Raw genomic sequence first — 27,361 nt, 5'->3', positions numbered from 1 at the left:
TCAACAGCCACATGCCCCCTTCTCCTTTTCTTCACTCAGCTGATCTGTGGACGCGTAGCCATTAGAGCGCACCACTCCTTCAGGGATCCAGGACTTGTCCACACACCGTTCCATTCGCTTCATTATCAGGTCCAGAAGCATCTCGATTGCCTGACTGATGTTTGTCCCATTGGCCGCACTAGTTTCAAAGTAAGGGATTCTGGAAGACAGAGACCACTCAGGTAACAACAATTGAAGGAAGGGACACTTTTATCCATGAGAGTTCAACTTAAAAAACAAAGAGAGTACAAACAGACTAGATGATTTTAATTTAACTTTTTTTTTTTTTTAACCACCACACCAGGGTGCATTAAAGAGTGAGAAAGAAAGTAATTCACTCTGCATTCCTAACAGAGAATGGAAAACTTCTGGAAATGTTATGTTAGACTTTGCACACACACACAAAAAAAGATCAATGCCCTTTTTCTTCTACTTCTAACCAACTGTGTAACCTTGGCACCTACATCATAGATGAACTAGACTTTGGTCGCTGTAGAAATAAAGGACCAGGTTTACTGGTCAGATAGAGAGACTGGTGGAATCACGAGACTACAGCTCTTGGTCACCCTTCAGGTATGGAACTGGACTCATCTCTATGGCTCAGTTTTCAGCCTATCAATAGATAGGGATATTGTTGTTGTTAAGTGCCGCTGAGTCGATTCTGACCCATAGCAACCCTGTATAGGGTTTCCAAGAAGCAGCTGGTGAGCTTGAACCGCCAACCTTGTAGTTCAAACAGCTTTGCAGTCTGACGCATTAGCCCACGGCGCCACACCAGACCTCCTTTAGATAGGTATATGTTGTTGTTAAGTGCAGTTGAGTTGGTTCCGACCCATAGCGACTCAGGGTTTCCGAGGCTGTAAATCTTTACGGGAGCAGAAAGCCTCATCTTTCTCCCGCGAAGTGGCTGGTAGTTTTGAATTGCTGACTTTAAGGTTCACAGCCCGATTCGTAACCACTACGCTACCAGATTACAGCCTAGGAAACCCTATGGGGCAGTTCTATTTACCGCACCTAACAAACACTGTTAAGGAGCTCTGGTAGTGTAGTGGTTATGAATTGGGCTGCTAACCTCAGGGTCAGCAGTTCGAAACTACCAGCTGTTCCACGGGAGAAAGATGAGGCTTTCTTTCTGCTCCCGTAAACATTTACAGCCTCGGAAACCCTGTACAGGGTCACTATGAGTCGGAATTGACTCCATGGCACATAACAACAACAACATTTACTAAGGTCTGTTGGATCCCTGACTTTACATGATTCGGTGGCATTTTTCTATGGGATGATGTTATTTTGAGAGTTAAACAACAAAATTACAAACTTTTGTAACCTAGACCATCTCTGTGCTGGAAATAAGAAGTTTTCATGAAATGTTTCAGGTTGTGACCTAAGTGTTTTCAATATTAAGTCACTTCATCCTGAGAGGGAAATACTGAGAGCTACCACTAGGTCGGCTCCGACTCGAAGGCACTTAACAACAACAACAACAACAACCACTAACTAACAGCTGCTCTGAAAGGTCCCATTAGAAGGTCCTAGGCAGAATGGGAGGAAAATGTGAAACAAAACTGTCATAAAATAGACCAGGCTGACTTGTCAGATTCGAGACTGCTGGAACCCCTGAGAGTGGCCCTTAGGACCACTTTAGATCTGGAACAGACTCGAACAGACTCACCCCCATGGCTCAGTTTGCAGCCAAAGGATATACAGATTTACAAGGGGAATAAACGGAGTCCGGGTGTGGCGCTGTGGGTTAATGCACTGGACTGCAAAATCAGTTTGAACTGCAAGGTTGGGAGTTCAAGCTCACCAGCTGCTCCTCAGAAACCCTATATGGGGTCCTTAGGGGTTGGAACTGATTCGATGGCACTTAGCAACAACAGCAACAACAACAACAACAACAAGGGGAATAGTAATACTAGGGAAGCATGCAAACTTTAGAATAATCAACCATTTGAGATCAAAAGGGTAGCATTTACCCAAGGACAAAAGGTTAGGAAAGGAGGCATGGGAACAGGAAACACAGGAAAGAAGTGGGATCAGTGATGTTAAAACGTGGAGGTTGCAATCAATGACATGAAATCAAACATGTATGAATTATTGAATGGAAAACTGAGTACTCTGTAAACCTTAACCCAATTCAAGATAAGCAGTTTTAAAAAAATCTTTGGACAAATCATTCAGTCTTGTGAGCAATCATGGCAATAGTTTTTGTTCCTACAGGAATAAATGAATACTACAATGGTGCTTACTCTTTAAGCTGACAAAGAAAACTTGAATGAGATGAAATCCACACACAAGGAAAACCTTGAATTCAGACTTTCCTTCCTTAAGGAAATGATGCCCGAGAGACAAAAACACGCCTTGTACTTACGTTTGAAATTTGAACTGTCCCAGGGCATAGGAAATCTAGTGGGTAGTATTAAACATGTATTTATTTGCATCTGTTCCTGGTATTTGCTTTTAGAAGGAATTTGCTACTTTATCTGAATAATTTTATTAAACACTTTATACATTTTTTTAATATACATATTTTTAAAGCAATATAAAAATATCTCAACATTTGGGCTGGAGATAGAGCTGAGAAAAATAAAGGAAAAACATATAGTCATTACAATTTTTGGTTCTAGAGTCAAAAGTTATCCATCTAACCACTTTCAGCTCTGGGACATCTGCCTCCATGTCTGTAAAGAGGAGTAGTAGTGATTCATAGAGTCCTGGTGTGTATACACACACACACACACATATATAGTTGTTGTGAAGTGCCATCGAGATATATATATATATATATACACAGAGAGAGAGAGAGAGAGTTCCGTGGGAGAAAGATGAGGCTTTCTGCTCCCGTAAAGATTTGTTGTTGTTGTTGTTAAGTGCTGTCGAGTCGGTTCCGACCCATAGCGACCCTGAACAGGGTTTCCGAGGCTGTAAATCTTTACGGGAGCAGAAAGCCTCGTCTTTCTCCCGCGGAGCAGCTGGTAGTTTCCAACGGCTTACCTTGAGGTTTGCAGCCCGATTCATAACCACTACGCTACCAGAGCTCCGTAAAGATTTACAGCCTCGGAAACCAGTACAGGGTCGCTATGAATTGGAACCGACTCCAAGGTACATAACAACAATATATATATAATTACTTAGCAGAAGCCTAGCATCCAACAAGGGTTTGATAAATGCTACATTAATGGGATTTTTTTCTTCCCTAAAAAAATTCTGCTTTTCCTAAGGTTTTCTAAGCAAAAATGTAATTCTCTTAACTTAGAATTCAAAAGAATCAAGTGTCCTATGTTTAACTACAGAAAAAAAAATGATGTTATTCTCTCTCTCTCCACATGGTGGTGCTAGTATAGCAGTACCAGGGAACTGTATTGCTTAACAAAAACTTTGTAAGGCTAATTCATTGTATTATCCGTCTGTGAATGGCCACTAATTGGCAATTGGAGCACACTGTTGTTGTTGTTGTTATAGTTAGATGCCATTGAGTCATCTCCAACTCAAAGTGACCCTATGTACAACAGAATGAACTACTACCCGGCCCTGCCCCATCCTCAAAATTGTTACTCTTGAGTCCACTGTTATTGTCACTGTGCTAATTCATCTTCTTATGAAGTCTTTTTCACTGACCCTCCATTTTAGTAAGCATGATGTCACTCCTGATAAGAAGTCCAGAGTATGAGAGATGAAGCCTGGCCATCCTGACTTCTAAGGAGCACTCCAGCAACACTTCTTCCAACACAGACCTGTTTGTTCTTCTGGTAGAAGATACCTTCAATATTCTTCTACAATGCCATAACTCAAATGCATCAAATCTTCTTCAGTCTTCCTTATTCACTGCCCAACTTTCACATGCATATGAGGCTATTGAAAATACCATGGCTTGGGTCAGGTGCACCTTAGTCCTCAAAATGATATCTTTACCCTTGTATACTTTAAAGAGATCTTGTACAGCAAATTTGCCTAACGCAATATGTCATTTGATCTCTTCACTGCTGCTTCCAGGAGTATTGATTGTAAATCAAAGCAAAATGGCATCTTTGGCAACATTAATCTTTTCTCCATTTATCACATTATATGGAGAAAAGATTAATGTTGCTCCAGTGGTGAAGATTTTTGTTTTCTTTACATTGAGGTGCAACCCATACTGAAGGAGATATATATCCTTTGATCTTCATCAGCATTTTAAGTCTTCTTGGCTTTCAGCAAGCAAGATTGTATCATCTGCATACCACAGGTTGTTAATACGCCACATTCTTCTTCATATAATCCAGTTTCTTGAATTATGTGCTCAGCATACTGATCTAATAAATATGGTGAAAGAATACAACTGTGGTGCACACCTTTCCTGATTTTAAACCATTCAGTATCCCTTTGTTCTGACAACTGCCTTTTTGTCGATGTACAGGTTTCTCATGAGCAAAATTGAATACCCATTTTATGCGATGTTATCCATAGCTTGTCGTGATCCACACAGTTTTGAAAAAAGGCCTTTGCATTGTCAATAATGCACAAGTAAACATCTTTCTGAAATTCTCTATATTCAGCCAAGATCTATCTGACATCAGCAATGATATCCCTAATCCCATGTCCTCTTCTGAATTCAGCTTGAATTTCTGGCAGTTCTCTGTCAATGTACTGTTGCAGCTGTTTGGGGATTATCTTTAGAAAAATTTGACGATAGATGTATGGTTGTTGTTTCCCACCGAGATAACTATATCTACTTCATGCTCTATGTCAGGTTCCACATCCAGTTGGTTAGTTTTCTATTATTTATTTTACAAATTTAGGAGATCTTAAAACTCAGTCCTGATGTGGCTCTGTTGGATAAACACTAGACTGCTAACTGCAAATTGGCAGTTAAAGTCCAAAAGTCATTCCTTGGAAGCCCTGTACAGGGTCACTATGAATTGGAACCAATTCAACAGCACAGTAAAGCCCAATTTATAGGTTGTCAAAAATGACCATAGTCTATTTGATGGTCTGTCAAATGGTTCTAGATATTTCTGTTTTGCTAGGAAGTGACCTAAGAGCTTCATAGTACAATATAACCAAGTTTCACAGCAACAACAACAAAAAAACCAACAACAACAAAAAACTCATGAGGCTAATGGATGTTTACTCTATTTAATAAATACAAATTTTCTAATAGTCATCATCCTGCATCCAAATCACTTTTTCCAATTTTGGCTGCTTACACTCTCAGATTTAGCTGTCCCGGCACACGCAGACCCAGGTTCCATATTTGCACAGTAGCTCGTTCTTTATTTAACTTTGCAAAGGTTTTCTGAGTCAAAGTCTTTCAAGTTACCGTTTTCATGCACACATTTCAATAAACTACTTTTGAAATAATGATCCATTTTTTACAAAGTGAGGACAGACGGCAGCATAGTAGTTAACAACAAGGCAAATTTAGCAGAGAGCACGTAAGTAAATACCATGAAGGTAAGTGTCAAGCTGTATCCAATTTTCTGATAGTTGGCACATAAATGGATGAAAACAGTTCTTTTACTGTATGCATAACCAATGTGGTTAAGGTTAGCATGTTGAAACAAGATGTCTGTGAAAGCAATAAAGTTCTATTTCAGATTTATAAAATGCATGTGAACCAATCGACTTGATTGGTTTCTCTTCCTCTGGAACTACCCACCAGCCTTACCCCTTTCCTTTCATCTCCAACACTTGCATGTATTCTGACATTGTAATTCCTTCTCTTGTCATTTTAACTCAACTCAAAACTTGGGAATGGAGCCCCTGTCTCTGAAAGACCACAGACACTGTGGGCTGTGCACAGATGAAGACAGTGTCTGCATTCCTTGGATTCTTAGTATGACAGAAGACCAGTCAGGCTGTGGAAGCCTGAGAAATGGAACTGAAGTGGAGGAAGCCAATCATGACTCTCCCAAAGTACTTGAGAATACACTTGTTTGATCTTGCTAACTCCCTGTTGTTAGGTGCTGTCCAGTCAGTTGCGACTCATAGAGACCCTGTATAGGGTTTCTGAGGAGCTGTTGGTGGGTTTGAACCGTCGACCGTGTGGCTCAAACTGACCTTGCAGTCCAGAGCATTATCCTACAGTGCCACAACAACTCCCCTAGCTGCCGTATTGACTGACACACTCGGGAAAACACAGTCTAGTCCATGGTTTCCATTGCTTCATCATTTATTTCCTCCTAACTCCTTGCAACAAGTTGCCAGCTTTTACCACTGGAGTAGTTTCTGTGGTATTTGATCCCTCCCTTTTGCTTCCCATTATACCAGTGTCTCTGAAGGAAGGCAGGGAAGCCTATTACAATCACCTATGAGCTTCCTCAACCTCAATATCAGCATCATGTTAGTCTGTGATTCTCAACCACTGCCCATCAAAATCACATGGAGAGCTTTTTAAAATTACCAATGCCCAGGCCCTTATTTGTGATGACTTTGTAACCTTATCAACTTGGCTCGGCTGAACATTTCCCAGAATTCCCTTTGAGATCAGGGCAGGCCACGAGACAGATTATGAGGGAATTTGTAGGATGGGAGGAAATGGCAGCCATTTTGTAGCTCTCATACTCTGTTGCTTATCTCCTCACTCATCTTGGTGGCCAGACCTAAACCTGCTCCACCTTCCTCTGAATTCTCTTTCTGCTTCTCCAACTCCTGGGCCAGGCGTGTGTTTAGCTCTGTGATGAAGGGGCCTGGCTTCTGCAGGAGAGCCATACATCCAGTGTGCGAAAACAAGAATTGACTGGGGCTTTCATTCCCTCCCTGTGGTTCCCAACTTGTCCTTGCTCTTCTCACTTTAAATCCATCTTCCCTTCTTGACTCCTTGTCTTGTGACACTTTAAAGTATCAGCCTCAGACACAAAGACGACACCTTATTGCTTAACTAGCTCCCACAATTGACCCCTGATTGCTACACCTCAGACCAATTATATCAGAAGCGCAGAGGTGAGGCCCAGACATGAGCATCCTTTAAAAGCTCCCAAATGTTTCTAATGTGCAGCCAGGGTTAAAAACTACCAAGCCTGTTGGAAACCTCCACATTCAATTGCAAATCCTTGTCAGAGTAAGCCAATATATCTGACAGGAATCCTCCAGGCGAGCTAGAACTGAGGACAATTGAAAATCCTATTCTGCCCCATCCTTTTTGTTGTTGTTAAGTGCCTTCGAGTCGGTTCCGACCCATAGCGACCCTGTACAGGGTTTCCAAGGCTCTAGGCATTTTCTCTGATATACACTCCCTTTTCATCAATCCAGCCCAACTCAGTTTACAGATCACTGCAATCTCTGTCTCTAGTCTTTCTACCCTTCAGTTCCCCATGCCCACAGCTGCAGACTGGTCTTCTGGAAAAGTACTCATAATGCCCCTCCATGTTTAAAAACTTTCAGAAATTCACCATCCTCCATGCGAGTCACGGTTCACTTCCTTTCCTGGTATTCAAAGGCCTCCAGGGACAGGCTTCTCCCCACCTGGCCATCCTATCCTTTCGCTCCTTTCCCAAGAGAATCCTTAACCTGAGTACTTTCTCAATCTCTTTCAGATGGCAAGAAAGAAGAAAGCAGTGTTTTCACAAGGAGACGGGAAAGAGCCTACGCTGGTCTCCTTGGAATCTTCCTGACACTAAGGAACATAACCCCTACATCCCACACCACTCCATCTCTCTCTTCTCCCACCTTCCACATTCCTACTCAACCCCACTTGATGCCTATCACTTATATTAAAGGTAATTAATACATATACTATTTGGATTCTCATTATTAGAGGCAGAGAGTATTCCTTCATGGAGGTACCCTGGACACTTCAACAAGCAGCATCTGACCTCGCCTTCCATGTCCAATGCATGCTGCAGCTGCTATGATCCTAATCCCTGCGACCACTGAGCAGAAAAACATCATTGTTGTTAACTGCTGTCAAGTCGGTTACGACTCATAGCAGCCCTGTATAGGGTTTCCAAGGAGCAGCTGATGAATCTGAACCATCAACCTTGTGATCCAAACCAACCTTGCAGTCCAGTGCTTTATCCCACAGCACCACACCAGAACTCCTCACCCAGTATACAAAGTTCAGGGTCAGCTCTGAGATACCCAATAAGACCTGTTCTCTAAAACAGCACACACTGCCCTTAAATTGCCTTACTGACCATGGCGGCTTTCTTCATTCAAGGGGCCTCCTGTTTGGATCTGGGAGAAAAAAGGTCTCATAGCAGCCAGCGCCCATCAAGCTATCTTTCCACAGGTTCTGAGAGACTGAGAAAATGGGACTCCAAGATTGAACGAAGACCCTCACCGCATGCCATTTTTATGGCTCTCACTATCTTTTTAGGGCATAAATATTATCATATACTATTATGCAAAATATTATTTCTTGTTGTTAAGTGCCATTGAGTCAGTTCCAACTCAAAATAACCCAGTGTGGGATTTCCGAAGCTGTAAATCCTTATGTGGACAGAAAACCTCACCTTACCCACTCAGAGCGCCTGGTGGGCTTGAACTGCTGACTGTGGTGAGCAGTCCAGAGCTTACCCTAAAGAGCGACCTTACTCCATTATGCAAATAGGTATTTGATATTACTGAAAAACACATCTTAATTTTTGTTTTAAGTTTTTTACTTTTGTACTTCCCTTTCATGTGCTAATCGATACTTAATTTGGGAGTATTTTCTCTACATTTCACCATAAAAATACTTACCCATATTTCTCTGCAAGTTCTCTGGCTTCCTCTTCTTTTACTACCCTCTGGTCTTCCAAATCACTCTTATTTCCACATAACACGATATCTGGGTTTTCACAATATGCATGCATTTGTAGCTGACCTATTAATTTGAGATTAAAACAACTATTTTAAGTAAATAATAATGTGTGTCATCATCAATGGAAATATATGCAAAAATGCTGTGAAAACTGTAAATGAATTTATAGATACAAGAATTGATACAGTTTTCAGATATCAAAAGCCTAATCTGTAAAACCTTAAGGATGGGACAGACAAAATTATTCCTGTCCTCAAACACATACTCCACTTTATTTGTATTATAGAGTATTGTCTATTCATTATATTCAATGTACACCCTCCCAAAGTACACACATATAACATCCACACAGATACCTGGTTATCTTTTAAAAATAAATTTCAAGAATGTCTGAATGCTCATTACTAACCTTAATGCTTTATTTTTCTTATCATTTCTTATAACAGCAATGACATTTTTAAAGCAATTGTCTTCTTCTAAACTCACCTGTTTCTATCTGAAATGGTTTTCCATCCCATAGTTTGCTATTATCCTAAGGCATCAGAAATTCATTTAAAATAAACAAGATACAGGATTATATGAGAAGACCCAGAATAGCAAATAATCTGTCAACAAAATCAAGACGAATCAGAGGAACTACAATTCTTGTTCCAGTTCTTATTTCTTTTCATTTGACAATCTGTGATAAGCAACTGAGTGCTTATTTCATAATTTCCAAACACAATGAAACCAAACAAAGAACTTCATGATGCTAAATAGTTTTATTTTCTCAAGAAGGAAAATTAAAGCCTTGTTTTCACTCATCACACACCATAAGAGAAATTAAAGCAGCCCAAACTTTCAAAATAAGACATTCCAGTTTATGGCCTAATTTTTTTTTTATCAGGGTTAACCAGAAAAATGCTGACATTTTAGTTCCTCATTATTAAGTCACATTTATTTTATCATAACAAAAGAATGTCAGGAGTCCTGGTGTGGCCCTGTGGGTTAATGAGCTAGACTGCAAGGTCAGTTTGAACTACAAAGTTGACGACGGTTCAAGTTCATCAGTCACCCCTCAGAAGCGCTATACAGAGTCGCTATGGGGTTGGAACCGAGTCAACAGCACTTAACAACAACAACAACTTTGCTTGGAGTCCCAGTGTGGTGCTGTAGCACAAGCATTCCATCGCAAGGTAGGTAGAGCCACAAGGTTGGAGGTTCAAACTCATCAACCGCTCCTCAGAAATCCTATACAGGATTGCTATGAGTTGAAACCAACTCAATAACAACCACTACTCTGCTCAGAGTTTTAGGACATTCCCTTGTCCTCAAGGGGCAAGTAGGATAACAAGACAGAATAAACCATTTGCTGTTGAGAGATTCCAACTCTTAGTAACCCTATGGGACGGAGCAGAGCTGTCCTATGGAGTTGTCAAAGCTGTAATCTTTACAGAGAAGCAGACAGCCACATCTTTCTCTCACAGACCAGCCAGTTTGAACCTCTGACCTTTCAACTAGCACCCAACTGCTTAACCACTGCCCCACCAGGGCTCCTTAGACTAGGGGTCAGTAAGAGCAAACTATGCACTATTTCCAAGAAAATGCATGCTCTTCCTTTCCTCTGAAGTGTCACACATGCTGTTCCAATACCTCCAAACCACCACCCACAATCTTCCTTCGGGGAATCCTTACCCTCCCTTCAGGACTTTGCTTCAAGGTTGCCTTTCCTGTGGAATCTTTAGGGTAACTAGAGCAGCTCTAAGCTCTGGTAACAACGTTATATACCCTTCATTGTGATCATGAGAATTGAATGAAGAAGCAGTGTAGCTGGGGTTGAGAACTAGCTCTGCCACTGTGGTACAATGAATTATGGCTCTTCTACCATAGTCTATAAGGAGCTGTAATACCATAGTGGATTACAAGCTGGGCTGCTAACCACAAGGTCAGCAGTTTGAATCTACCATCTGCTCCACAGGAGAAAGATGAAACCTTCTGCTCCTGTAAAGATTTATAGCCCCAGAAACCCTATACAAGGTTGCCATGACACACCACCACCACCACCATAGTCTTTGGTGTGGTGTAGGATAAGCACTGGACTATCGGATAAGCACTCAACTGCTAACCACAAGGTTGGCAGTTCAAACCCACCAGCCATTCCTTGGAAACAAGATCACTTTTAATAGGACTCAGCACAAAGACCACGATAACAACAACCATGATCTTTTAGGAGGTCTGGCAGCCTAGTAGGTTCTGCACTGGGCTGCTAACCACAAGGCCAGTAATCTGAGTCTACCATGTGCTCCATGGGAGAAAGATGAGGTTTCTGTTCCTGTAAAGATTTACAGTCTCAGAAACCCTATACAGAGTCACTATGAGTCAGAACTGACTCAATGGCACACAGCCAGCTAATCAAAACCATAGTTTTATGTTACTGTTGTTAAGTGACATTGAGTCAGTTCCAATCCACAGTGACCCTGATAGGGTTTCCGAGGAGCAACTGGTGAGCTTGAACCATCGACCTTACGGTTCAAACAAACTTTGCAGTCCAGTGCATTAATGCACAGTGCCACACTAGGACTAACTCCTACTAAATGACTGGGTGGAAATATGCAAACACGGTGTACAGGACTGTAATGCAAAGATTGGTTCATTTTGTCATCCTGCTAGGATTAAAAGGCGCTATCTCAGAAGGAGAGACAGGTGATCCCAGGACCATGATAACGAAGAGCCATGAGCAGAGCACATCCTTAGGCCCTGGAGATCCCTACGTAGAGAAGCAGTGGCAACAGAGACATGGAAAGACGGAGCGAGAGCAGGAGGCTTCCTAGTCTAGAAACCAAGTAAAGTTGAGTATCTTCAGGCAGGAGGCTGGCATATAGACATGGGTGCCCTTTGAGCATTTATAGACAGCGCTAAGGAGCTTTGTAACACTTGCCCAAGCCAGGTAGTCACCACAGGGCCATGTGGCTGAGAGGCTGCGGGCAAGAGCCAGGTGTTCCTAACTGGAAAAGTGTTGTTTCCTGAGTTGTTTCTGATCCTGAATAGTAGCCTGTTCACTTCCCTGATAAACTCCATAATTGTGAGTGTTGTTTGTGAGTTCAGTGTGGCCATTGCAGCAGGTTCTCAAACCCTGGAGAGAAGCAGTGCCCTGGAAAGCTTGGGTGGTGGCACAATTGGGTAAAGAAGGTTGAAGGGTGGAGGCACACCTGACCTCTGCCACATAGGAATCAGCCTTAGGTTGATGTGCAGTTTGACTCTCCTTCCCCTTTGTGAAGTCAGAGAAGGAAAAATATGGTCTTCACGGCATTTTTGCAGTCATTTACTAGTTGTGTGCCCTGGAGAACTTTTTCATTTCTTTGTGCCTCAGTCTTCCCATGTGTAAATGGTGATAACAACAGTACCTACTTCATAGGGTAAATGAATTAATTCAGTAATTTTCTAGGTAAGGTCCACTGATCAGCAGCATCAGAATTATCCAGGAAGTTGTTATAAATTCAAAATCTCAGGTCCCACCCCAGACCTGCTGAATCAGAAATTCAGCTACAGAGCCCAGCAATCTATGTCTTAACAAGTTCTCCGGCTCATTCTAATGCACACTCAAGGGTAAGCACTGGACCAAAAGGTCAGTTTGAACCACAAGGCTGGCAGTTCAAACTCACCAGCTGCTCCTCGGAAACTCTGTACAGGGTCACTATGAGTCAGAATTGACTCAACGGCCCCTAACAACAACACCACATTAATATATCTAAACATTTGTTTGTTCTGTGTAAGGAGCTCTAAGCATAGTGGATTAAGAGCTGGCTTTCTGGTCCCATAAAGATAGACAGCCTTGGAAATCCTACACAGACCATTATTAGAGTCCTGGTGTGGTTATGTAGACAAGCATTTGACCGTAAGGTTGGTCTGAATCACAGGTTTGGTGGTTCAAACTCACTAGCTGCTCCTCAAAAACCCTATACAGGGTCACTGTCAGCCAGAACCAACTCATTGGCAAACAACCACTACCACCACCACGTGTTGTGTTATGTAGTAATAATGATTAATAGTGGGTACTTGAAGGATCCCTGATAGTGTAGAGGGTACGCATTGGACTGCTAACGACAAGGTCAGTAGTTTGAATCTGTGGGAGAAAAATGAGGCTTTCTGCTCTTGTAAACATTTACAACTTTGGAAACCTTATGTAGGGTCACTATGAGTTGAAACTGACTTGTTGGCACTCGACTACCACATGTATGTGGTGTAAGTATGACCAGTAATAATGATTAACTTGTTGTTGTTGTGAAGTGCCATAGAGTCAGTTCCAACTCAAGTGACCCTGTGTAGGATTTCTGAGGTGCGGCTAGTAAGTTTGAGGCTCCAACCTTGCAGTTTAAGCCAACCTTTTGGTAGACTGCTTATCTTACAGCACCACAACAGGACTCCAATAATGATTAATTGTGGGTACTCAAAGGAGTCTGGTGTGATGCTGTAGGGTAAGCATTGAACTGTCAACTGCAAAGTTGGAGGTTCAAACCCACCAGCTGCTCCTTGGAAACCTTATACAGAGTCACCATAAGTCGATACCAAGCTGATGGCACTTAACAACAGCAACAACAACAAAGGAGCCTTGGTAGTATAATAGGTTATGTGTTGGGCTGTTGATGGCAAGGTCAGCAGTTTGAATCCACCAGCTGCTCTGTGGGAGAAAGATGAGGCTTTCTGTTGTTGTAAAAGTTTTCAGCCTCAGAAACCCTCTATAGGGACCGCCATGAGTCAAAACTGACTCAATAACACACAGCCGCAGCAGTGGGTACCAGAAACGTATAATTATTGTTGATTTTTTTCTTTTTATTTCCATTTTTCAATAAAGAATGTGAATCACTTATATTTTTAAAAGCAAATTAACCAATCCACTAAGAATTTTGGCCAAAAGAGAAAAAGGCACATACGTAACTAACTATAATGTCTCAGCCATGTGTGATAAGGGTCCTAAAAGGAATGAAAAAATTTAATTCAATTGAAGCTATCACAAAGCTTCATGGAAGATATTTTTTGACCAGCTTTTAAAGAATAAGTAGAATTCTAAGCCATTAAAAAAAAAAAAAAAAAATGAGCGTGGGAGGATTTTCCAGACAAAGACAATTGTAAGAATAAAAAACGTAGCAACAAAAGCAGGTAAGATGTAAACATGTAACCTGTAAACATATAGTCTGTTAGATTCAGATCAGTTATGCGAGGACATGGAAGAAAAAGTTAGAAATTCTAGATATTAAGGAGTCCATAAAAAAGATGCCACCGATGGATGAAGACGGGCTGTGACCATAGTTGCTGATGCTTCTGAACCCCAGGAGAAGTTACACTCCTTGCCCTGGCCTCCTACATGACACTGGGCTCATCTCTGGCTCTTACCCCACTTCCCAAGAGACTGTGTTGAGATGTGGAGACAGAGAAAAGGGTCCTGTTAGGCAATTCTGGAGAAGCAAAGGGAGAGTTACAGACCCTCTCTCCTCTTTCCAGGCCAATCAGAGCATTTAAAAAAAAAAAAAAAAAAATTATCATTTTGTTCAAAAAAGAACATCTCTAAAATACAAAGCTGGGAAACAGGAACAAACAAATAAAATGTATGAGTAATTAACAATTCTTTATTCCTAAATAAGATTTAATTTTACCAGCTTTGACACTGATCATTTTAACTTTTTTTTTTAAACCATGGCACCGGGGGTGGGGGGGTGGGGGGTGGAATGGATACTTTTAAGTAAAGATAGGCAATCTTCAACAATATGTTTAAAGTTTTCTTCCTTTAACCATGCAATATGGATTCTTTTATTACTCTCTAAGGAAAACAAAATTCAACTAATTTCACATAATTTTGCTTAACTCTTCACACAGCGCAAGATGTACCAAATATGTGTGAGTTTCAGTTTCTAATCTGTGACTATTAGGTGGCTTGGTTATGTAACAATGTTAAGATTCTGTGAGCACATCTCTGTGAGCTCCTTGTAAGTAAGTGCTTGGCTTTCAAATGCTCCAGAACTTGCATGATGATGCAAAGAGGATGCTGAGCAAGGGCTGAGAACTGGGGACTAGAAACAGTCACAACCATTAAGCCGTAAGAAAAACAACCAGATGTGCAATTCACCCAGGCATATGATAAAACGAGACCTAGTAAGCATAATTAAACTCGGGGTACATGTATTTAAAATACTAAGTAGCCCTTCATCTCTGACTAACCAAGTAACATTGAGGCAGGCCACCATAGGCCACTGAACTGAAAGTTAAAAGACACTTCCATTTATGGCCATGGCCTTAGATTAAATCAATCATTCTTTACAGTTGAGTCTTCTTATCTCCTCACAAGGTGGCTACAAAGATCAAATGATATAAAGTACATGAAAACGCATTGTAAACCACAATGAACTATGTTGCTGTTGGTTGTTAAGTGCCATCGAGTCAGTTCCAACTCATTTCAATCCTGTATAGGGCTTCCAAGAAGCAGTTGGTGGGTTTGAACAGCCAACCTTGTAGTTCGCAGTCCAGTGTTGATCCTACAGTGCCAATGAACTATATGACTTACTTCATTAAAAAATCATTTTAAAAGTAAGATTTTCTACTATCAAAATTACAAGCAGTTACCCTTTTATAAAGGAGTTCGGGTAGTGTAGTGGTTACTAGTCAGGCTGCTAACCTCAAGGTCAGCAGTTTGAAACTACCAGCTGCTTGTGAGAGAAAGATGAGGCTTTCTGCTCCCGTAAAGATTTACAGCCTCGGAAACCCTATGCAGGGTCGCTGTAAGTCAGAACCGACTCCACGGCATATCACCACCGCCACCCTTTTACAAACCAAGCAATTTTTAAGAAGTCTTTTAAAATGTGTTTTAATTTTAAAGATTTGATGGTAAGAATTTAGCATCACAGCCTTCTCTAACAGATTTCTGGGGGTTACACAAACACAGGAAGCCAGTGGAGGAAACTATACAGTGGCAGGATTTTAAGTGACTATTAACCAATCACTGAAGAAGATCTCTCCTAAGAGCCAAAATGAAGTGAAGTAGATGGAGTGGTGTTGCATTGTAGGATAAGCACTAGACTGCTAACCTCAAGGTCGGAGACTCAAACCTACCAGATGCTTCTTGGAAACCCTAAACAAGGTCATTATGAGTCACAATAGACTCGATGGCTCTCAACAACAACAACATGATAGCACTAGATATCAAATACACGTGCTAACACAGTTGTAGTGTTTTCCATGAAAGTCCTGCTCACAAATGTTCTAGTCCTAAAAGCGAAGGGAGGGCCTTTAAGCAGAGGAGACATGCAATGGAGGTATAATTTACTCTATTACTACATAACAGAGTTTTAAGACTCACAAACAGTATACAGTAAGTGATAGTGCATAATTGACATGCCAAGGAGCTCTAGTAGTGCAGTAGTTACAAATCAGGCTGCTCATCTCAAGGTCAGCAGTTCAAAACTACCAGCTGCTTCGCAGAAGGAAGATGAGACTTTCTACTCCTGTAAAGATTTACAGCCTTGGAAACCCTGTACAGGGTCGCTATGAGTCGGAACCAACTCCATAGCACATAACCACCACCACCAATAGGCATGCGGACATACAGAGATTTAATTTATTAAATCTATTTCCTCATGTATAATACAGGAGTCAAGAAGATCGCTTTTTGAAAAAGACTGATAACAGATCACATGTAAAATAGTGTCATGTACCTGGAACATTGGAAGTATTCCACAGAGTTAATGTTACCAAGTAAAGCAGAATATTTCAGTTCATCTTTACCTCTGAACTAAAACGCTTGATCTTTTAAATAGCATTTGTCCTACAAGCCCCTCTTAAAACAATTTACAGTAGAAGTAAAATTTAAGAGAGCTGTTTATCATGAGGAGTGGAGAGGGGGAGGCAGAAAAACACAATACTTACTTATCCAGTTTCTGACATTGAGGAAACTTTGCTCATTTGTCAGATCAAATAGCAGAAGGAATCCCATAGCATCTCTGAAGAATGCTGTCGTCAAGCTACGAAACCTGGGGACATAAAACCAGACAGGTCCCACTTCTGAAATGCAAGGCTACCGTGTAAGGTTTACAAAGCTTATCAATTAGAAATTAAATGAGGATATTCCTAAAGTTTATAGGTATAGTTATTTATCACTTCCAGAAGAGGCGTTCATATGTTCCAACACCATGTGATTTGAAAAGTCAGCCTGCTGGACAGGGATGACAAGAACGAGTTCATGATCCCTGAGTCTCAGCCAAGAATGTACGTTTATGAGTAAATCAGGCCGAAAGCATTGGTGCTTGGTCTGAATGTTTTCCTTGTTCTGTGAAAGCCTGACTTGTCATTGTAATGTGTTTCATGACCTTTTAATTTCAGTCTCTACAAAAATATCTTCCCTCTAATGGATCATGAGGTGGGACTTGTTTTGATTCAGTTCCTATTCTTTCTTGTTATTTTCTTTCCCAGGGCCTTATCTTGCTGTCTCCCCATTTTCCCTGTGTCTGTCTGTTTCCTTTCTTTTTACCTATAAACAAAGCTGTAACTGACAAGCATAGGTACCAGGGAAGAAAAATATTGGTATTAATTTGTCATCCAATCAAATATGTTAAGTTTTTCTCAAATAATTTCAAAAAGAGCTTTGACAAAACGAGTTCTTATCTTTTAGAGATCCATAGCAAAATATTTATAAATGAAATGATAGGATTTATGGAATGTCCTTTGGAATAATCTGAAAGGTGAGCTATGGTGAGAGGTATACTTGAATCCTGGTATGGAAAGTGAAAGATAAGCACTGGACTACTAACTGCAAGATCAGTGGTTCAAACCCACCAACTGCTCCTCAGGAACCCAGTCACTATGAGTCGGAACCGACCGATTGGCACTTAACAGCAACATACATGAAATAAAATTGACCAGGGTTTGATAATTGGTGAAACTGGATAAAGGGTACATGGGTTCACAAGGAGCTCTTGTAGTGTTGTTGTTGTTGTGTTAGGTGCCATCGAGTCGGTACCGACCCATAGCGACCTTATGCACAGCACAACGAAACACTGCCCGATCCTGGGCCAACCTCACTACTGTTGCCACACTTGAGTCCATCGGTGCTGCAACTTGGCCAATCCACCTCGTTGAGAGTCTTCCTCTTTTTCTCTGACCCTATACCCTACCAAACTTGAAATCCTTCTCCAGTGACTGGTCCCTCCTGACAATATGTCCTAAGTATGAGAGACGAAGTTTGGCCATCTTGGCCTCTAAGGAGCACTCTGGCTGCACTCCTTCCAAAACAGATCTATTGGTTCTTTTGGCAGCCCATGGCACTTTTAATATTCTCCTCCAACACCATAACTCAAAGGTATCAATTCTTCAATTTTCCTAGGGACTCTTGTAGTGTAGCGGTTACGAATTGGGCTGCTAACCTCAAAGTCATAAGTTTGAAACTACCAGCTGCTCTGTGGGAGAAAAATGAGGCTTTCTGCTCCCGTAAAGATTTACAGCCTCAGACACCCTATACAGGGTCGCTATGAGTCAGAACTGACTCCAAGGCACATAACCACTACCACCCACCACTATTAAATGTGTTTAAAGTTTTCCATAATAAAAAGTTTTGATTTTTTTTTCAAAGAGGCTATGAAAAACAGATACTTTAGTTAACTAAATCATAATTTAAAAAAAAAAAATTCATTGTGAATTGAGTGAAGATTTATAAAGCAGATTATCAATTTTGCATTTGACAAATCATACACTTCATTTCAAAAGATTGCAATCTATCATAATTTCATAGGGTTTATTTTAATCAAGCAACCTCTCATCATATAAATGTATTCTAACTAGATTTCCTACTTCTTGTTGTTATTGTTAAGTGTCGTCAATTCTGTTAAAAGTCAATTCTGACTTATAGCAACCCTGTTTATGGTTCCAAGGAAGCAGCTTGTGGGTTTGAACCTCTGACCTTGTGGTGAGCAGTCCAGTGCTTATCCTACAATGACACACTAAGGTTCAACAATTGGGCAAAAAAAGATTACATGTAACTTTGCACTTTTTTCTTAGTGGTTGAGTCAATAGCAAAGTAAATGGAGGAAATAGAGAAAAGGGCCCAAGAAACAAAAAGACAAAAAGAAGTCTGCAAGCAGGAAGATCCATTTTGAAAAAGATTCATTTTTCCTCTGACCCTGTATGAAATAAAGTTACCATTATCCTCTCAGACTGATAGATTTCCTGGTAATTTGCTAGTCTGTTTTATTCAGGTTCAAATCAACATATTGGCTGGCTTTTCCTGCTCAAGTCCGTGTGTGAAGAGTGTGGTTGGCTCTCCCCTTTCCTCCAGTAAGAGCACACAGGTGAAACTCTCATACCTCTCCTGCCCTGCTGTGTCCCATAGCTGCAGGTGGATTCTCTGACCTCTGCCAACAGCTCCATCCGGCCCATTGGCTCTGTACACCTAAAACAACAAAGTGCAAGAAGTAAGAAAGGAGAACATCTATGACAGGTGAATTTGTCTCACCTTTCCTTTCTATTTAGTGCAAAGCCTCTAAGAATTCAAAATTCTAAGGAGAATTCAATCTTGACTGTTATTTTAAATCATCGCTTTTGCTCAACATTTCCTTGAGTTACTAGTTTTAGGAAATACAAGGGGGCTTCAAAAGTTTGTGGGAAAATGGAATTAAAAGATAAGGGAATTGTCCACAAGATTTTTAAGCCTCTTCATATGACCTTTCTGTGACTTTTTCACCTTTAACAAATACTCTCAAAACAATGTTATGGGAAGCACTTGAAGAGCGGCGGAGTTATTAGCTCCAAACCTACTACTGTTGAGTCAATTCTGACTCACAATGACTCCGTAGAGGGTTTCTGAGGTTGTAAACCTTTACAGTAGAAAACAGTTCTATTTTTCTCCCACAGAGCAGCTGATGAATTTGAACTGCCGACCTTGCAGTTAGCAGTCCAGTTCCTATCCAATGGTGCCACCAGGGTTTCTTAGAGTGGCAGGGTTGTTGTTGTTATGTGCCGTGGAGTCGGTTCCGACTCATAGCGACACTGTGCAGGGTTTCCGAGGCTGTAAATCTTTACAGGAGCAGAAAGCCTCATCTTTCTCCTGCAGAATAGCTGGTAGTTTCGAACTGTTGAACTGCTGACCCTGAGGTTAGCAGTCCGATTCATAACCACTACACTACCAGAGCTCCTGGACTTCCAAAAACCTACTCCTTCATAAATCAATAAAAACATTGTCAAAAATTGTCAGAATCAACTTTTTCAGAACTTTGGAAACTAACAAAGGCTTACCACATTCCAAGGACCAAGAAAAACAGCTAAATATAAGTAAAAACAGTAAATTTTATGGTGTTTTAAGGTCCTTAGTGGTGCAAAGGAGTACTGGTGTGGCGCTGTTGTTTAATGTGCTAGACTGCTAAGTCCACTTGAACCAGAGGCCTGTGGTTCAAGTTCACTAGCTACTACTTGGAAACCCTATATAGGGTCACTAAGGGTCAGAACTTGACTCAATGGCACTTAACAACAACAAAAGTGGTACAAATGGAGTCCTGTGTGGTACTGCAGGTTAATGCACTGGACTGCAAGGTCAGTTCAACTGCTAACCTAAATGAAGGTTGGTAATTGGAACCCACCCAAAAGTGCCACAGAAGAAAATGACTCATGATCCACTTCTGTTAAGATTACAGGAAAGAAAACTCCGAGAATCAGTTCTACTCTGAACCAACCAGGGGTCGTCAGGAGTTATAACCAACTCTGCTGTAATTAAGAACAACCACATGGCTATCCATCTTTCTCTAGCTCCACAGTGGCCTCGAAAACCAATAGACTCACAAAGATTGCAGCTATGAAAACCATTAGACTTACTAATGCTGTTGTTGTTGTTAAGTGCCGTCGAGTCGATTCTGACCCATAGCAACCTGGGGTTTCCGAGGAGCAGCTGGTGAGCTTGAACCACCAACCTTGCAGTTCAAACGGCTTTGCAGTCTGGCACATTAACCCACAGTGCCACACCAGGACTCCTACTATCGCTGTAGGCAGGGCTAATGTCCTATCCCAGAGAACTGTTACTATTTGACCTTCTAGAAGTTCCTTGAAAAGCTCCATTCTCAGAGCATGTCTTTATTTAACCTGACTCAGAGTTCACTCTATAAGAACAACATATCCCTAAGTGTGGTATCTGCAGTTCTGGTGTGGCACTGTGGGTTAATGCGCTGGACCGCAAAGTCGCTTTGAGCTGCAAGGTCAGCGGTTCAGGCTCACCAGCTATTCCTCGGAAACCCTATTCAGGGTTGTTATGGGTTGGAACCAACTTGATGGCACTTAACAACAGCAGCAACAACAAAGGCTGGTATGGCACTGTAGGAAAAGCACTGAACTGCTAACCAAAATTTGGTGGTTCAAACCTGCCAGCTGCTTCTTGGAAACCCTGTACATCAGGGTTTCTGTGAGTTGCAACCAACTCAAAGACACTTAACAACAACAAAGGCATTTGTTGAAAATAATCAGCAGCATTCTTTAACATCACAGTTACTTTCAGAAGCAATACCAGTTGGGGCTAATGAAGGGTTTACACCAAGAAGCAAAAACCAAAGAGGGAAATGAGATGTCTATGGAGAGGCCGCTTAGAAACTTTCCAAAAATCTTCATGGGAACCTAGAAAACCATGCACATGTGCAGAGCTGTATACATGCCCAGGAAAGATCAGAGAAGGGCCTGATTTCATCTCTCACCAACCTTGAGGATCTGTACAAGCAGGAAATGAAGGCAAAGGCAGAGTTATAAATGGGAGCACTGAACACAGGCCACAACATATACCCAGAACCCATGCCTAGATGTCTTCACAAACTTGGAATTAACATCTATTCTTCCCAAACTCCTCCAAAATAAAGAATGAAATCCTTCCCAACTCATTATGAGACAAGTATGACCTTGATTCCAAGTCAGAGAAAGATATTACAAGAAAAAATTTAAACAAAAAACTACAGATCAAAATTCCTTCTGAATACAGACCCAAATAAATCTTACCAAAACACCAACAAATGGAATCCATCAACAGGTAGAATGGATTATACACCATGACCACGTGGAATTTATAGCAAGAATGGCAAAATTGGTTTAACATACAAAAATTAACTGATACATTCACTATATTCATAGAATAAACAATGAAAGCCACAATGGTCACCTCAAAAGATGCAGAAAAAAATATGAAAAAGTCTAACACCCTTTCATGATAAAAACACTCAATAAACAAGAACTATGGGGAATTTCCTCAATCTGATGTCTACAAAAAATTCACACCGTTACACTTAATGGTGAAAGTCTGAATGCTTTCTCATTAAGATCAGGAATAAGACAAGGATTCCACACTCATCACCTCCAGTCGGTATTGTACTGGAGATTCTCACCAGGGAAATTAGCCCAAAACAGAGAAATAAATGATATACAAATTGGAAAAGAAATACAACTATCTCGATTCACAGATGTCATGATCTTTCACATAGAAAACCCTGCATAATCCACACAATGCACACTTAAACTACTATAATTAATAAACAGGTCCAGTAACCTTGCAGTCTGCAAGCTCCACAAACAAAATAAGCTGCATTTCTGTATACTAGCAATGAAAACTAGAAAATAAAGTGAAGAAAACAATTCCACTTACAATAGCATCCAAAATATTCAAACACTTATGGCTAAAATTAACAAACATAAAGTTACTCTCTGAAAACTACAAAATATTGTTGAAAGAAACTAAAAACAATCCAAACAAATGGATAAACATTCTATGTTCATGGACTGTAAGAGTTAATATTGTTCCAATGGCAGTATTCCCCAAACTGATCTACTGACTCAATGTAGTCGATTCTGTATCAGAAGTCCAGCTGGCTCCTTTGTAAAAATTGACATACTGATCCTAAAAGTCATATGGAATGCAAGGGATTCAGAACAACCAAAACAGTCTTGGAAAAGGGTACATATTTACAGGAGTCGCATTTCTCAATTTCAGAACGTACTACAAAACTACAGAAATTAAGACAGTATGGTTTTGGCATAAGGTAGATATACGAAGGAATAAAGTAGAATTGCAAGTCCAGAAAAACTCTTTTATTTGAGGTAAGGGGAATGTGGTGTCTCTGTAGATAAGCACTGGACTGCTAGCCACAAGGTTGGTGTTTCGAGCCACTCTGCTCCTGCAAAGATTTACAGCTTCAGAAGCCCTATGCTGGTCAATACAATTTAGAACTGACTTGAAGACCCCTAACAACAACCAATGGTCAACTGATTTTCAACAAGAGTGCCAAGATCATTCAATGGGGAAAAAAATTATCTTTTCAACAAATAATGCTGGGACAATTGGATCTCTACAGGCAAAAAATAAAGTACTCACATCATATGTAAAAATTAACTCAAATTGGATCGTAGACCTAAATGTGAGAGCTAAAGTTATTTGAATATCATATATCTAGTAAGATTGTTTATCCACAATATATAAATAATTCTTACGATTTAACAACAAAGGACCAATATCCCAACTAAAAAATTGGCAGAAGATCCGAATAGATATTTCTCTGAAGATGATACATATGCAAGAAGCCAATTAAGCACAAGGAAACAAGTTTTGCTCATCAACACTAACTGTCAGGAATATGCAAATCAAATTTACAAGGAGATACCACTTCACACCTACTGCTGTTGTAGCTGTTGGTAAGTGCTGTGAGTCAGTTCCTACTCATAGCAACTCTGTATAGGGTTTCTAAGGAGCAGCTGATTAGCTAACCTTGTGGTTAGCAATCCAGTGCTTACCCTACAGCACCACACCAGGACCCACTAGAATGGCTATAATAAAAAAGATGGATAATAACAAATGTTGATAAAAGTGAGCAGAGATTGGAACCCTCACTGTGCATTCTGGGTAGAAATAAAAAATGGTATAACATCTTTGGAAAAGTTTGTGAGTCCTTCAAAAGTTAAACACAGAGTCGCCATGTTGTTGTGGTTGTTAAGTGCCATCAAGTCAGTTCCAACTCATAACAAAACTGTATAGAATTTAGAATAAGAGTCTCCAAGAAGTTACCTACCAATCTTGCAGTTAGTAGTATTCAGTGCTTATCCTACAACACCATACCAAGATCCCATTTAACCCAGCAGTTCTACTCCTGCGTAGTGACTCTACCAAGCACGATGTCTTTCTCCAGAGACTGATTCCTCCTCATACCATGTCCAAAGTACATGAAATAAAATCTCATCATCCTTCACGTCTAAGGGATATTCTGGCTATACTCTTCCAAGACAGATTTGTTTGTTCTCTGGTACTTTCAATATTCTTCTCCAATACCATAATTCAAATGCATCAATTCAATGGTCTTCTTTATTCACTGTCTAACTTTCACATGCATGAGGTGACTGGAACTTGGGTCAAGCACATCTTAATCCTCAAACTGACATCTTGGTTCTTTAGCACTTTTAAGAGGTCTTTTGCAGCAGGTCTTATTTCAAGTTTGTTGTTGTTAGGTGTTGTTCAGGTGGTTCCAATTCATAGTGACCCTAACTAAGCACAACAAAGCAAAACACTGCCTGGTCCTGTGCCACCCTTACAATCATTACGTTTGAGCCCATTGTTGATGCCACTGTGTCATTCCATCTCATTGGAGGTCTTCCTTTTTTTCACTGACCCTCCACTTTGCAAAGTATAATGTCCTTTCCCAGGGATTGATTTCACCATCCTCACTTCTAAAGAACATTCTGACTGAACTTCTTCCAACACAGATTTATTTGTTCTTCTGGCAGTCCATGGTACCTTCAGTATTCTTCTCCAACACCATAATTCAAATGCATGACTCTTCTATGGTCTTCCTTATTCACTGTCCAACTTTCACATGCATATGAGCCTATTGAAAATTTCATGGCTTGGGGTCAGGCATACCTTAGTCCTCGCACTGGTATGTTTGCTCTTGAACACTTTAAAGAGGTCTTGTGCAGCAGACTTGCCTAATGCAATACGTCATCTGATTTCTTGACTGCTACTTCCATGGGTGTTGATGGTTGACCAGAGCAAAATGAAGTCTTTGGCGACTTCAATCTCTTCTCTATTTATCATGATATTATTTATTGGTCCAGTTGTGAGGATTTTTTTCCCTTAACAATGAGGTACAATCCAAACCAAAGGTTGTAGTCTTTAATCTTCATCAGTTAAGTGCTGTAAATCCTCTTCACTTTCAGCAAGCTAGTATGTATCATCTGCATATCTCAGGCAGATAATGAGTTTTCCTTGAATCCTAAAGCCACATTCTTCTTCATATAATTCAGCTTCCTGGATTATTTGCTCAGAATACATATTGAATAAGTATGGTAAAAGAATACAACCCTGGCACACACCTTTCCTAATTTTAAACCATTCAGTATCTCCTTGTTCTGTTCTAACAACTGTCTCTTGGTCTATGTGCAGGTTCCTCATGAACACATTTAAATATCCTGGAATACCCATTCTTTTCAATGTTACCCATAGTTTATCATGATCTCCACAGTCAGAAGTCTTTAAATAGTCAATTTAAAAAAAAAGCAAACATCTTTATGGTGTTCTCTGCTTCAGCCAAGATTCATCAGACATCAGCAATGATATCCCTAGTTCCACAGCCACTTCTAGCTTGAATTTCTTGCAGTTCTCTGTCAATGTGCTGCTGCGACCATTTTGGATGGATCTTCAGCAAAATTTTACTTCAATCCGATATTAATGATATTGTTTGATGATTTCTGCATTATTGTGGGTCACTTTTCTTTGAAATATATACAAATATGGATCTCTTCTAATTGGTTGATTAGATAGCTGTCTTCCAAATTTCTTGGCATAGCTGTGTAAGTACCTCCAGTGTTGCATCAGTTTATTCCCAAGATTCCAATTTGTATTTCAACTTAGACTCAATGAGATTTTTCCATCATCATAAACCTCTTTTCTCCCCCTCCCTCACATCCCTGGTAGCCCCTAATAAACTTTGTTCTCCATACATTTGTCTTTTCTTGTCTTTTTATATAAGTGAGGTCATACAATATCTGTACTTTTGTGAATGGCTTTAATCACTCAGTATAATGTGTTCAAACTCCATCCATACCGTAGCATGTATCAAGACTTCATTTATCCTACCAACTGAGTAGTATTTCATTGTATATATGTATGACAAAAGGAGCCCTGATAGCACAGTGGATTAAAGCGTTGGGCTGCTAATTGAAAGGTCAGTGGTTTGAACCTACCAGCTGCTCCACTGGAGAAAGATGAGGCAGTCTAATTCCATGAAGATCTACAGCCCTGAAAACCCTATGGAGCAGTTGTATTTGGTCCCACAGGGACACTGGGAATGGTCAATTCCCCACCGACGGTGGGTATATGAACCATGTTTATCTTTTCATCTGTTGTAGATGGACATTTAAGTCGTTTCCACCTTTTGGCTACTGTGAATAGTGCTATAATGATCACTGGCATGCAAGTCTCAGCTTGAGTCTTTGCTTTCAAGATATAGAACTAGGAGTGGGGTTACTGGCAGTTCTAATTTTAGTTTTTGGAGGAATTGCTTTTTTTTTTTTTCCACAATGACTGTACCATTTTGCATTCCCACTAGCACTGGATAAGGGTACTATCTCCACATCCTAGCTAGCATTTGCTATTTTCTGTTGTTGTTTTTTGTATTTTCTTTCCCATCCTCTTGATGTTGTTGTTAAGTGCTGTTAAGTCGGTTCCAACCATAGTGACCCTGAATACGGTTTCCAAGGAGTGGCTGTTGAGCTTGAAACACTGACCTTGCAGTCCAAACTAGCATTGCAGTCCAGCACATTAACCCCCAGTGCTACACCAGGACACTTCACCCATCTTGTTGTTGTTGTTGTTAAGTGCCATCGAGTCGGGTCCGACCCATAGCGACCCTGTACAGGGTTTCCGAGGGTGTAAATCTTTACGGGAGTAGAAAGCCTCATCTTTCTCCCGCGGAGCGGCTGGTAGTTTCGAACCGCTGACCTTAAGGTTCGCAGCCCGATTCGTAACCACTATGCTACCAGAGCTCACCCATCTTAGTGGGAGTGAAATGCTATCTCTCGGTGGGGTTTTTGATTTGCATCTCTCTGATGGATAATGATGCTGAACATCTTTTCATGTATTTGGTGGTCATTTGAATGTCTTCTTTGGTGAAATGTCTATTCAAATCCTTTGCCCATTTTATGATTGGGTTCTATGTCCTCTTGTTGTTAAATTGTTATATATGTGTGTGTTATTAGATTCTTATTGGATGTATGGTTTCTGAAGATATTCTTTAAAGTAAACTTTTTAATCATATGACTCAGATTGAACATAATATACTTTAACATGTACCATTTGATTATAGATTCTAACCTTTGTCCTCCCAATTCCTACTAAGTAAACTAAAAAGGCAAATGTTGACTCAGATATTACTTTTTTTTTTTTTTGATATTACATTTTTTAAAGAAGGATATGGAACTTACCACTCTTTTTTCCCTGAAGTCAATGCCCACTGTTGTGATGAACTTGGAGTTAAATTTACCATCTGTGTACTGGTAAAGAACACTGGTTTTCCCAACTCCAGAGTCTCCCAAAGCTAAAAACTTGATGAGATAATCATAATCTCCATCAGACAT

At 40.4% G+C, this 27,361-nt stretch overlaps 1 protein-coding gene across 1 annotated transcript; it reads right to left on the bottom strand.

The window, feature by feature from the left end:
* RAB27A (RAB27A, member RAS oncogene family) lies at positions 1 to 27,361 on the bottom strand. Its single transcript, XM_006831629.1, has 5 exons — positions 27,209 to 27,361; positions 19,084 to 19,169; positions 16,655 to 16,758; positions 8,701 to 8,824; positions 1 to 199 (listed from the first exon to the last, which is right to left on the bottom strand). Exons 1-5 carry the CDS (start codon positions 27,359 to 27,361, stop codon positions 1 to 3), a joined length of 666 nt encoding a protein of 221 aa, XP_006831692.1.

The sequence above is a fragment of the Chrysochloris asiatica genome, unplaced genomic scaffold (genome assembly GCF_000296735.1).
Source record: "Chrysochloris asiatica unplaced genomic scaffold, ChrAsi1.0 scaffold00004, whole genome shotgun sequence".
NCBI classification, from domain to species: Eukaryota; Metazoa; Chordata; class Mammalia; order Afrosoricida; family Chrysochloridae; genus Chrysochloris; species Chrysochloris asiatica.
This window is presented reverse-complemented; position numbering and strand designations above follow the sequence as displayed.

Coding starts and splice junctions, on each gene's coding strand:
- RAB27A (XM_006831629.1), bottom strand. CDS start 27,361: ATGTCTGATGGAGATTATGATTATCTCATCAAGTTTTTAGCTTTGGGA. Junction 16,759..19,083: donor GACACAGCAGGGCAGGAGAG/GTATGAGAGTTT, acceptor TTATGTCCCCAG/GTTTCGTAGCTTGACGACAG. Junction 8,825..16,654: donor CAATGTCAGAAACTGGATAA/GTAAGTATTGTG, acceptor TCAAATTAATAG/GTCAGCTACAAATGCATGCA.